The sequence below is a fragment of the Carcharodon carcharias genome, chromosome 5, assembly GCF_017639515.1.
Source record: "Carcharodon carcharias isolate sCarCar2 chromosome 5, sCarCar2.pri, whole genome shotgun sequence".
NCBI lineage: Eukaryota > Metazoa > Chordata > Chondrichthyes > Lamniformes > Lamnidae > Carcharodon > Carcharodon carcharias.
Genome location: NC_054471.1, coordinates 77,863,665 through 77,877,613, shown reverse-complemented (window position 1 = coordinate 77,877,613; position 13,949 = coordinate 77,863,665). Strand labels below are relative to the sequence as shown.

At 39.8% G+C, this 13,949-nt stretch overlaps 1 protein-coding gene across 1 annotated transcript in view; it reads right to left on the bottom strand.

The window, feature by feature from the left end:
* phf3 (PHD finger protein 3) overlaps positions 1-13,949 on the bottom strand; it is a 133,952-nt gene that overhangs the window by 17,170 nt on the left and 102,833 nt on the right. The window contains exons 11-14 of the mRNA XM_041187764.1: positions 12,636-12,780; positions 5,679-5,880; positions 5,369-5,516; positions 3,902-3,991 (exon numbers count right to left, since the gene is read on the bottom strand). Of these exons, the coding sequence (XP_041043698.1) occupies positions 3,902-3,991; positions 5,369-5,516; positions 5,679-5,880; positions 12,636-12,780 (585 nt within the window). The remainder of the gene's footprint in view (positions 1-3,901; positions 3,992-5,368; positions 5,517-5,678; positions 5,881-12,635; positions 12,781-13,949) is intronic.

The following is a 13,949-nucleotide window of genomic DNA, read 5'->3' as shown; positions in this document are numbered from 1 at the left end:
AAGTCACTCACCATCCTGACTCGGAAATATATCGCCATTCCTTCACTGTCGCTGGGTCAAAATCCTGGAACTCTCTCCTTAACAGTGAGTTAGGGATAATTCTCACCCTGTTTCTGTATACACAGCCAGAACTTTACTGTCACAACCTCTAAGAAAACCACCGATCCCTTCCGCAACCTTTTCTTCCTCAGTTTGTGAACATCTAGTTCATTGTTCATATTAGTATTTTAGAGATAATGTTTAATTCTGGGAAGATTTGCGTTATGAAAGTAAAGTAATAAAAATTCTGGGCTCTGAATGCCTAAAGAAAAAGCAGTTAAGAACATTACCCATGTTTGTTTAATAAAGTCAGAATAGAAGAGATAGAGCTATAAAACAGCAGGTTGCTTACTTAGCTGGAGCAATTGTAAATGAGGGATAAATAGCTTAAAGATTGGTTTTGAGCAGGCCCAGAGCAAGCTATGTTGTCATGGAGATGGGTGGAACTTAGGAAGGCTTGTTGGTTTCAATTTATCTGGGTGCTTGGTGGGAGGGATTTTTGTTGCAGTTTGGACCTCGTGTGGTTTGCAGCTCACTGAGAGATGATAGCCTAATAAATAACAGTTAGACAGACCTGCACTAAAAGCAGGGTAAAACACTAACTTCATTATTGACCACGTGGAAGGTGGGTGAGCCTTAATCTTAGTTTGAATCTTGTGAGGAACAGAAGCTGGAAGGCTGCCTAGTTTGAAGCTGGTGGGAGAATCTACAGTAGGCCTCACAGTGTCTTACTGTAAAATAAAGTAACTAGCAGATTAGCTTGGAAATACTAGAGAAGTAACCAGTACAAAGGACTGAGGCCTCCACCTCATGAAATTTTTACCTCTGAGAATAACTGGAACTGAGGAGAATTCTCCAGAGGAATGCAGCATACTTACGGGTGGTCCCTCCAGAAGTAAATAACTTTAAGATTGATGAGTCTTATAAAAGAATTCTTGGGGGAAGTAGGAAGTAAACTTGAGTGCGTAGCATACGTAGTTATAATCCATATTGTTAAGCTAATCATGTTTGTTTTGTTTTAAGTCTTTTACATACAATGAAGTTTGTTTTGTTAAAAAAACTAAAATCTTATGGCGTTGTCCTATTAAAATGAGGTATTTGGATTTCTTTTTAAATGTTAGCAGTCCCTAACAGGAGCATAACACCTAGGTGTTTAACGTGATCTTATGTTATTTAATTTGGAATTTAGTTTTGGTTGTTTTAGTCCACAGTTCTGATGCATTTTATTTCACCTTAAGTTCGCCTCGTACTGTTTAAGATTTCCGAGGAAAAGGATGAACTACTGATTTACAGCCAATTCTCTGCCTCTGATGCTCCACAGTAGTCACTGGGAGATGCACAGGAGCAGGTTTGAATGTCTGTTTCCAATTTTCTCAATCTGAAGAGGCATCTAGCTCCCATTTATTTCCACTGAGAAGTTCTATCCAAAAATCACATCCTACATCTCTTCATGGAACACCAATGCATTGTGCTACTGTGTCACCATCATTTCACCCTTTTTTAAATTTAATTCTAGAAGCCAGTTAATCTAATCTGTATAATATATTAAAGTATATATGGAATAATTAATTTACTAGTAATTTGCACATGGTGACAGCTTGCAATATTACAGTCCTTTCTCATATTATGCCACATGTCTTCAGGTCACTACAGCCAAAAATAGTTATGCAGTTACAGGTTTAACCTAACCACCTTGGAATTTATAGGAATCAATAAACAGTGCTAATTTTAAAACTGTAATGCAAGTTGCTGGGTTCTGTTTGTATTCTTAAACTGCTCTTGCTTCACTTCCATGATTAATGACTAGCCTCAATGCTGTCTTGTAATTTAACACCACCTCTCAATTATCCTATATAGGCATTCAGCTTGCAAAGTGAAAATGGAAAGGAGAGTTCCATTGCAATAAGATGACAGTGTCAAAGACAATAAAGTCTAAAAATCAGTGGCTGATGACTAAAAGGTCTGAAATTTTTTGTGACAAGAAATCATGCAATTACAGCAGTTTTTATGATCTGTAATGAAATGCAAATGTGTCTGGGCCACTATAAATGGGTAGAATTATTGGGCCTCAAGCAGGTAGAAATATTTGTTTATTTTTTATTAACATCAAGACTGTGGACCAATGCATTTGTATAAGATCACCAGAGTGAACTCAGTATTCAATGCAGTTAGTGCATGTAATAGAGGATGAAGTCCATACTAACAACAAAACATGACCTTGCTGAATTATGTACAAGCAAAGTGAAGCAAAGGACTACGGCATTGCTTCACAATATGACCCCATTTTAATTCACCATGATCTTCTCAAGGGAAATTAAGGTTGGGCAACAAAGGCTGGACTTGCCAGCAGTGCCCACATCTCACAAACAAATATATATATATATATATAAAAATAAATAAAGGTATTTTTGAAAATTAAGGTGACCCCAGACATTAGCAGAAACAATACAGCAATAAAGCAACACAGTGATATTCAGTATATATAGATCAACATATATTAATACATCATGTCAGTATGAAAATCTGTGTTTTTAAAGTACTTAGTAAAAATGTTATTTTGTGTACTCAAGTAGGTTTCAGCCAAGCTTTCCAAATCCCCTGGTGACAGAAGGCTCTTGCCTCTTCCCCATGCACACACTGTAGTCAGCTCATCTTCCCCCCCACCACACACACACACACACACACACACACATACCCCTTTTTCCAACCTGCCAGCCCACACACACACAGTCAACAGCCCCTTTCCCCAACACCCCATCCCCACACTCACCCAACAGCCCCTATTCCCAAACCCGTTCCTCCTCAATCACTCATGCCCTCCTTCCCCAAACTCACTCAACATTTCCCTCCCTCCCTTCCCACCCCCTACTCACTCAGCTTTTGCCACTCCCCAACCAGACCCACTCATTTAGCCCTTCCCTCCCCACCCTGATCCACTCACTCATTCCCTCCTCTTTCACCACCCTAGGATTCCTCCACCTTGCCTGGATTCGGCTGCTCATTGCTGCTGCTGCCCTTGCTGTCAGCGAGCAGCTGTGGCTCCTCCTCAGCTGGCATCACTTAGATCCTCATTGTCAGGGAAGAGGGAGCTGCCTTCCCAGAGGATAGGAGCTTGGGCCCTGGCGCTCAGGCCCTGGTGGGCCAGGGAGTGCAGCTTCTTCCATCACTGGGTGTTTGGGTAGCACCGGGGTCCTGAGTAGGCCAAGCCATAGGCTGCTGCCAAGGATGTGGCTAAAACTACGCCCGTCTGGAATCTCTGTCCCTCCCCTCAGGGCCATAGCTTGAAACCGAGCTGGGGACTCAGTTGGGTCGGGGTAGAGTCACCATCCTGTGCCAGTGTCAATGACTCAAACAGGCTGCACATGGAAGCAGAAGCTACTGGAGGAATGGCCTCTACATCTCCCAATCGCACAAAGTGAGTCAAAGCCAAGTCAATATTGGCAGTGGATTAAAGAGAGAGGGTCTGAGTGACAGCTCCCCTGGGGCCAGGCAGAGCTCAGATAAAAAATTAAAATGGTGATTTTCGTGAGCCAAAAGCCAGAATTCTGCCAAATGGAGAACATTTCTCATCCTTGCGGTGCTCCTCACACTGTGTAATGAAAGTGAATATTGGGAAGCCTTTTTATCCCATGCAATTTGTCATCTAATAAAATTAATGGATGGAAAATCCTCTTCCTTTTCCAAATTCCAGATACTACGCACTTATTCATAAATCTGCCCTTCTAATTCCTGATATTGCTAGCAAACTGTAATAGGAGACATTGATACTCTGTTAACAGAAGAATCCATGAACCCGTACAATTTAACATTTTAATCAATCACATTTTGGATCTCTATATTCAAGTCCATTTTCAAAGCATACCTTAGTTCCTGAAGCTTTTATCTTGTCCACATAATCCCAAACCATCTGAGGAGGAATCCTACCTCCTACTTGAATAGTATCTGGCAAATCCTTTGGGTGGGGGGAGGGGGAAATGTGATAGTGCATTAATTAAACAATTTATAAAGCAACGCGCAATTTTCAAGCTTATTAATTCTCCTGCTCCTGCAATTCCTTTTCTCTCCTGCAGCATTCCCCTTTTTCAATGGTCATAATATTCATCAATCACTGGTGCAACCAGGAGATGAGTTCTCAGGTTACTGATAATAGCATTCCTTATCAAGAAGGTTATGATCATAACTTAGTTACAACTTCCTCCTCCCATTGGGAAAGCCCCAGCAACTGACAAATGAGCTAGATTTTAAACTAGCAATGGGGATAAACATGAGCATTGACATGGTTACTTTATTTCTCAATTTTTCTTTTTCTCACGGGCTTTCCAACACCATGCACCTCACATGGCTAAAAAACACAGCTGCCTTTTTCCCTGTTCTTTACCAATGTGAATGCACTACAAACAATGTAAAAACAATAAGATTTCCCTTACTTATTTATGAAGGAGCACCTGATATTTGCTTAATACTTTGCTTAATGAATGTGAATGATTGATACTGGGAACTATGTAGTGGGGAAGCAGAGGAGAGGGATAATTGTAAGGGGGATAAGTTCTTCACACACTTCCACCCCAGTGAACTGTGCACATTAACATAATCAATAGCGTAAAATCAATAAGCTGATAACTAAATCACACACTGAGGTGCTGATGTCCCACTGATCAATGTCATCAATCTACTGCAGTCCCAATTATGTCCTGAAATCAAACAAACAACTGCAAAAGTAATATTTTAAATTATTTATCTTTTTGAAATATTAAGCAATGCTTAAGATATTGAAAACCTTTGCCAAACTGGCTTCTACGTGATGAGATTATTTTCCTGTAATTTTTACCCCTGCCCACCCTCAACGGTGTTGACACCTTGCTGGGATTCAGCTTCACAAGATAGGGACCAAGTGGACCTGGCTTAGCTGCAATGACCTCTATCCCCTGCAAATAGCCTCACCACCGAAACTCACATATGAATAATGGCCATATGAGGGAGGTACTTTAAAACAACTGGCATTCAACTGCGTTCCAGCAAAATGTCAACACCTTCTGATGAGAGAAAATTGATGAAAAATACAATGACTATATTTCTGTAATGACAGTATAAATACAAGTTGCTTCATCATATCAACGAAAGAGTAACATAACAATTGTTTCCATTTGATGATAGCAAAAACTAGAACCATCTGTATTAGACTACATCAAGCTAGCCGAAACAATGGACTGGTTTCTGAGCTGTATTTCTGTTGCAACAAGTTTACACAGCTACAGCAATGAAAAAGTACATATTACAATAAAAAAACTTGACTGTACTTGTAAAATTAAAATGGACACAAAATGGGTACCTCTGTTAGATGATCTGCTGAGCCAGAGACTGGATAGGCTTTGGTAACAAACTTTGCCACACTAGGCATGTTGATAAATCCCTTCCAGAGAGAATCCAGTCGAGCCAGGAACCTTGATTCATCTTCTGCAATATCATACGTATCTGACCTGAATTTAAGAAAATAAACTTATTGAAATTAGGAATATTTCTACATTATACAACAAAGATCAAATTACATTTTCTCACATTATGTCGTGATATGCTTTTGTGAACAACAACTATACATATATCGAGAATACTACAGTGCAATCTCAAATAATTATCCCCACCTTGTCACAGAAGAGGTTGTTGGCTGTGGTGATTCAGGTCTCTCTCCCATTGTTGCATCAAAGGACAAAATGCTGGAAGCAGAGGAAAGAGCATCTGCCAAAAAGGCCATTTCAGCATCAACATCTGATTGGCGTCTCAGCACACTTGTTGCCACTTTGGCTTTTGGCAGAGGCAGTTCTTCAGCGGGTGGTGCCATTCGACCTGAAAATAAAATTATATTACAAGGAATCCCATCACAATTCATAGTATTGTTACAAGTAATCACTAAATAAAGGAACATGCAAGGTCAGATACACAGAACGCACAAGCTTGTTTAATAATATTTCAGCACCTCACATTAGTATTGATGGTCTTGTAGTCTTTGGAAATCTTTTTTGCCCTGTTACTTAACATGATTGAAATTAATTAGCAGTCAGAAAACAAATAAAATGCTCAATGTAAATGCAACTTTCATTGGTTTCTTCAGTGGTGAGCTGTATGTAGCTTCAGCTCAAATGAACTGAATGGTGCATGGCAGGCTTATTTCTCGGAAGAGTTTATAATGTTCTCTTTTCACCTGAGAACGAAACTTAAGTTCCTGACAAAACATTAAAATTTTAGGTACCTTAAAAGAACTATTTGTTGGCAATGTAAAATGATTCATCTATTCAAAAAACCCATATCGCAATGAATTTTTCATGTAACCTTCGTGAGTTAAATTGAAGAATGACAAGTAGAGAAAAAAATACAAATCAAATATAGTACAATATGGGCACCATGTCATCAACTAACAGGCAACTTGGTTCATCCAAATCAAATAAAACACACAAATTGCATCTACCAAACCAAAAAACATTAGAAAGTTTCAGCTGTACAAAACTAACAAATGTTCAACAGGTTAACAAATTTAATCGCCCATATGCAATCAATTTTCTCTAGTCCTCCATGAACTGAGCAACCTCACCCTTTCTTCCCATCCAGGATCAACTCTTAAATCTTTCTGTACTATGTCTACTACTGTAGACCTTCAGATCACATCTACAACCTGTTACTCCCAATTTGTCCAGTTGGTTCACAGGTAAGACCACTTTAAGCAGCTTGAACTGTAGTGAAACAGTAATTCTGCTATGTTGCTGCTTACTATCCCACTTTCCAATCATTCTGAACCACCCCAACAGGAAGTGAATGGCTCAGTCAAGGGGTTGTTTATTTTAACGAGCACTAATGTATGGTATAAGATGCAATATCAGTCAGATTTGTGTTGGAGAATTACAATTAAATTCCTTGTGCCACTAGACACATCGCTACATATGCACAATGGGTCACATGATCAATGGCTCCCAAATGTGCTATAATTTCTATGATTCTGAATCTACCCCACCCTCATGTTTTCTCACTTATCTCATGGCAAACAGTGCATATGCCAACATGAACTGTTCAAAATAGCCAAAACAGCAGCAGATTTCAGAGCATACTTCTGCCTTTCTAGAAACTTAACTTATTTCAACACTCCCAGTAACTAGGACGAATCAACACAAAGCTAGCTTGATTGCCAGGATATATATTATTGGCTCTGACAGTCAACCAAGGCTGTTCATGTGTAACTAGAAGGAGCTCATTGTTATTATTGATAGGTATAAATGTTAAGTATCATTATCTTGGCAGGATAGATGCTGAGAGAATGTCTCCCCTCTTGAGGGAATCTAAAACTAAGGGGCATAGTTTCAAAATCAGGCATATCCCATTTGATACAAAGATGAGTAGGGATTTCTTCTCTCAGAATTCTTTGGAATTCATTAGCCGAAAGAAGAGTGGTGGCTGTGTCATTGAATACATTCAGGATTGAGTTAGACAGAGATTTAATCTAGAAGGGAGTCAAGGGTTACAGGGGGGAGCAGGCAGGCAAGTGGAATTAAAGCAAACCATCAGATGAGTCATAATCTTATTGAATGGTGGAGCTGACAGGTAGCACTGGGTTTCGAATCATCACTGAGTACGGGGGGAGGGGCGTGGGGAGGCGGATGGTCACTTAAACCAACACATCAGGTATGCTTACTAGTTTCCCAAAGCAAAACCAAAACACTTTGATTTTAAATGGTGTCAATGGGCGCCAGAAGAGGCAACCTGCCCCTCTGTGTAATTGGCCAATTAAGATTATCAACAAGCTCGTTGGTAGCTCCTGTAAGGGCCAAACCTGGATTTTGGTTCAACTCAATGTCATTGGGGTGGAGGAGGCAGTGACATAGCAAGCAGTGATCAAGGGCAGTGGGACAGAAGCAAGATTGAGGTAGGAAGGCTGAGAGGTGGCCCTCATTCACAGGCAAGCAACTGTGATCAGTGATAATTAATATCCTTAACATCTTTACTGACAAGTGGTTTTGTGAGGTGATGGGGGTGTTGGGGGTTTCAGTCAGACTCCATAATCCAATGCAACCAAGAGGAAATGGGATTTAGCTTCTCTGAGCTTGGTTCAACCTTCAACAAGCAGCATCTGCCAGAGCTGAGGTAGACCCAAGGGCAGTAGGGCTGTAGGGGTGAGGAATCAGAGGCAGGAAGGCTCCAGAGTCTGCACCTAACACAATCTTCATTAGCACACTCCTTTGTCAATCTCTGTTTCCCTTTTTCCTGTGCTTCGCCATCATGAAATGGAAACAAGTTGGCCTTAGCGCAACAACCATCCCAGTGCTTTATTGCTTAACAGTTAACTATTATTTACAACATAACCACCCAAGTCACCCACAAATTGATATTGCCAATGTGAAAGCCACGATGATGGTCACTCCTACTAGGGGCTCCCCTGTGGCTGGAAATGAGGTGAAGGCAAGCTGCTTTTTCGTGCTAAGAGATACTTGTAGCGGTCGTCTGTGCTGTGGAGCAACCTCCAAAAGCTGCTGCACCGGCAACCCTGCAGTCTGTCACAGGGCATGACTCCACAGATACTTTGTTCAACAGAGTTTGGAAAAGGATGGTAACGACGGTGTACCGTGAGGGGTGAACCCTTCATCTGTCACCTCCATTGCCCCTTTCATGGTGCCCTTGATCACTGGAGGGGACCAACTGTCAGGAAGATATAATAATGTTATTGGAACTTATTGTAAAATAGTGGTAACTGTGTCAATGTGTGTGTGTGTGTGTGTGTGTGTGTGTGTGTGTGTGTGTGTGAGAGAGAGACTTAATTAGATTAAAGGCAGCTGGTCTGAAGGCTTTGATGTATTAGAACATGAACTAGGGTGTAAACGTTAAGGTAAACATGGAGGAAGTTTAGAATGTATGGTGTAAAAGAGCATTTGTATTTTTAAATAAACCAGACCGGATGGTTTTCAAAGGAAGGGTGAAGTGTGACACCTAGCCAGCAGAAGTTAAGAAAGAGTGGCCTGAATTTTTGCTGCGTCAGGCAAGCTCGGCAGATGCGGGCAAGGGCAGTCGCGGAGCCGACCACCGCCCACGATTGGCTCCATGCCGCCACTTTACGCAGGCAGGCCAATTAAGGCTCACCCAGCATAAGATGCAAGCCATAGCACTCAGCACTACCTGTGCGGGCAGTGGGAGGAGGGAGAGTCGGGGCTAGCGTGAAAGAGCGCTTCAATCTCCCAAGGCACGGTGCTGCCTCAGGGAGATTGATGCACTTTTGAAATAAATAAATAAATGGTTTGAAAATGTAATTAAACATGTCCTCTTGTGACTGTGTCACATGAGATGGGACATGTTTTATATTTCAGAAATTTTTTTTATTTAAGTAGTAAATGCTTTAGGAAGCCTCATCCCACTCATGGATGAGCTTTCCTAAAAAACATGAAGGCCGCTTGGCCTTTTCGCCTGCCCGTCAACACTAAGGTTGGATGGGCAGCATCTACAACGACATTAATTAATTAATTAATGGCCTTAATAGGCCTATCAGCTATCGACGGGTATGTAGCCGACTCCGGCCCGTGCCCGCCAAACGAAACGTCACGTGATGACACGATGACAATCAGGACACACGCCTGATGACATCACGTGTCATTTCACGCGCTGACATGTCAGCCCCAACCCCACACATCAACTGAAAAGTTCAGGCCAGTGTGTTTATTTTCCCCAAAGATTACTGGTAAAATTGGTACTATGAAAATATTTTATGATCAGGGAGGTAGAATCCAAATACATAGTGAAACAATGGGAATTTGCATTCAAAGCGGAAAATATGCTTAAAGGAGAGAAGGCCGTGTGTAAAGGCAGGCATTTTAAGATCTGGAAAGCCTTCAGCATCTATGCCTCAAGCTGCTGTCTACAAAGAACTGAAGTTGATGGAAACTCACTTTGAATTGGATTGTTCAAGGTATCGTGTTTGTTCGCCTGGGTCTTTTAAAATCTATATGTCTTACTGTTGCAATGGAGGTGTAACTAGGCCTCAGATTAAGCAGGGGATTTAGGAGTTATTATAGTAGCAATTTGTAGACATATGTATGTGCTTAAAAATCATTTTTCTTGATAATAAATGTTTAATCTAGTTTTGTAAAAACCTATAAAATAATTCATATATTTGGATGAACGGCAGCCTCAGCAACGTCTGCCACCTGCCCTTTAATTCAGGTCTGTTGTTGCATCAGGCCCACCTCCTTCCCACATCTGCCGCCACTAATTGTGCGGGCAGTGAACGCAAGTCTGGGCCAATTAAGCTCTCTGTGATTAAAATTTGTGATGCAACAGGTTCTCAAGTCAGCGCAGAGCTGGGACCTGGAAGCCATCGCTGATGCATAATCTAAAATGCCACAAAATGTATTTGTTATTGAAGTATAATTAATTAAGTTTAATAGTTTCAGGTAATTATTCATAATAATGTTGACTTGAGTTGCTTTCTTGAAGCCAATAGAAGTTCAGATGAAAAATAAGCCCAAATAACATTTCTTCCCTTGCTAACTTTCCTATTTCTACTAATCTGTCTCACTGAAAACATCACATATTCCCTGTTTTCAATGAATATAAAATTGGATTAAGGTTAGAAAACAGACAGTAGCTACCAATTGAAATTTCTCAGGGTGGAATGAAGTTAAAGTCAACTACACCAAGGACTGGACTTTGGTTCTTTGTTATTTTTAATGTATAATGAATGACATGAACTGAGATATCATAAGCAAACAAACTCAAGTTTGCAAATTATATCATTGCAAAAGGCTGGGCAAACAATGAGAAACAGGGCAACCAGAATCAGAAGATATGTAAGCTTTAGACAACTGGAATAATTATTGGGCAAATATACAGCAATGGGGATCAGTGTAAACTAATTAGTATTGGAGCAAGTAATCAAAAGATGCCTATGTTATATGGGACAGTAGAGCCATGTGTTGACAAGGAAAGAACTCAAGGAATTATAATGAAAGAATGCATGCCACAGTTAACAACTCTGGCCGCAGTTTAGCAGTATAACAGCTCAAAATAGGAGAGTTTAGGCTATTGCAGCAGACAGAAATAGTCAAGAGCGTGTCTAGAATATGTATCCCTTTCTGATAATCTAATCGTGTGAAGGACATCAGTGCTGTAATGATGATACTGGAGATAAGGAACTTAAGTCATGAGGAAGCTTATGGAATTTATGCTTTTTGGGAGGCTGGAATTGCAAATTTCAAAATTACGAAGAGAATTTATAAAAATGATCAAAGCAAATTATTCACTGTGGCAAAGGGTTCAAATACAATGTGGGGATGAGTTAGTTGATTTCAGCGGGACAACAACAGGGTCGGTTCTATTCAGGGTGAGTGATGTATTCTGCCAAACTGGTATAATTTGCAAACTTGAAGATGGTTGCTTATGATGTGACAATTCATGTCCTTCATTTAATCTGGAGAGAGATGGATTAAGGGATATGCAATTCAAATTATGTCCTCATATAGGAGGTGAATATCGATATTCATTCGTTAATCAAATTGTTAGTTTCTGTGTTGTAATAACTTTCTATTTCTATGTGAGAACATGAGTAGCTGGAGTTTAACTATGAAAAGAAATGATGGGTTTACTGGGCCTAATGACTTTTGCTTGTTCCTAAAATTTCCTAAACTCTTCTTCACAGTAAACTTCACTAATCAGAAAGCATTGCTGGGTATAAAAACTGCTTAACTTTTCCTATAATATTCTGAATATATTACATTCATATATGCCAGTTTTGCAAAATTACAAATCCCTCAAAGGGAGGGTTAAAAGGAGATCTTTGAAAGGAGGTATTCAAAATCATGAGGGGTCTAGACAGAGAAGAAAGAGAGAAACTGTTCCCATTGGTGGAAGAGTCGAGAATTAAAGAACAATGATTTAAGTTGATTGGCCAAAGAACCAATGGTGACATGAAGAAAAACTTTTGTGCGCAGCGAATGGTTAGGATCTGGGGTGCATTGCTTGATAGTGTGGTGGAGGCAGATACAATCATGGTTTTCAAAAGGGAATTGGGTAAGCTGAAGAGAAAAACATTTCAGGGCTGCGGGGAAAGGGCTGAGGAGTGGGAATAGCTGAGTTGCTCTAACAGAGAGCCGGCACAGGCATGACAGTCCAAATGACCTCCTCCTGTGCTCTAATCTATCTATTCCATGATTCATTTAAAAATAAATTTGTCTTTTCCAGACATACCGCTAAAACATTTTTTCTTTATCCTTTCTTTCTTTATTCCTTCTTCAGACATCATTGGCAAGACCAGCATTTGATGTCCAACCCTGATTACCCTTGAACTGAGGGTAGTTAAGAGTCAACCACACTGTTGTGGGTCTGGAATCACATGTAAGCCAGACCATGTAAGGATGACAGATTTCCTTCCCTAAAGGAAATCAGTGAACCCGATGGGATTTTACAACAATTGGTGACTGTTGTCATGGTCACCATTGCTAAGACTAGCTTTATATTAATTGAATTTAAATTCCATCAGCTGCCATGGTGGGATTTGAACTCATGCCCACATTACGCTGGTTCTTTGGATTACTGGTCCAGTAATATTACCACTACACCATCGCCTTCATTACCTGTGCAAATTTTACAATTCAAGTCAAAGAGGTGTTTTTTGTGCTGACAGGTAGTGTCGTCTGTACTATCTGTTGCGGTTTCTTCTTCAGTCTCTTCCAGCTTCTCCACTACAGGCTTTGACTCCACAGTTTTTAGATCAGCCTCCTAATAGAGTTCAAAAGGGAAACATTTCATTTTAGTTGAGAAAATGGATCTTACTTTAGTCCTTTTTGCACTAGAGTACAGCTTCAACAACAAAATGTTTAGTTTATTTGAATATATGGTCAATTAATACACTTGGATTAAATTCAGAATGAAAGTACACAATTTTCTTCAAATGGTTTCATAAATGCAAAAGATGCTTGTGATTTGATAGTTAAACATCTTTCAAACACATTGAAAGGGAGAGATTGTTTAATATGCAAGCGCTCCTCGTTTGTTGTCTAATAGCTATAGGACAGATTCCTGTGAACAAAGTAGCAGTCCAAAGGGAAAAAATTGCTTTTGCCTTTATCATTGAAACAAAATCTAGTTATGAACTTATTTTGTCACATTTTATCCTCACAAAACACCTGAAATTGTTTTGCCACTTTATAATCAAATCACATGCTTCATGCTTTCAACAGTAAATGCTGATCATGAACAACAATAATGCAGTTTAAGAAATCACACACAACATGAGTTGCCAGCCAGCTTCTAATTCATTTTACTCTTCTACCAAAGTTAAGGGTTCTCTTTATAACACCTGACAGTAATACAGCTGATCATTCTACATTTACAGCATCTCATAATCTAGGCTGATCGCCAACGCACAATTGAAGTGATGCGATATTGTCAAAGATGTTATCCTTGGGTGAGATCTTAAACCACCAAACATTCAAGACCTTGTTCTGTTTATCCTGCTGTTTGTTTCAATGGCTGAGATGAAAGTTAAAACTTCAAAATCGTTAAGAGCCAGGAATTGATATAAAAAATCATTTCCCCCTCATTTAAAACAAACTACATTCTAGAGAGATAAAAACAGAAAATGCTGGAAAAACTCAGCAGGTCTGAAAGCGTCTGTGGAGAAAGAAACAAAATTGACATTTCAAGTCCGTATGACTCTTCTTCAGCTTTTATTTCAGATTTCTAGCATCCGCAGTATTTTGCTTTTACATTCTAAAGAGACTACTACAACAATGTATCTGTAAAGTCAATTTTGCGCTATTACTAGTTTTGTAAATTAGTTCTGTTTCTTCATATTTGTTGATTGGATTGTCTTGATGCATTACCATCAAGCAAATTATGGGTTAAGAGTCAAAGTTACAAGAGATAAAAACCACTTTTATTTTACA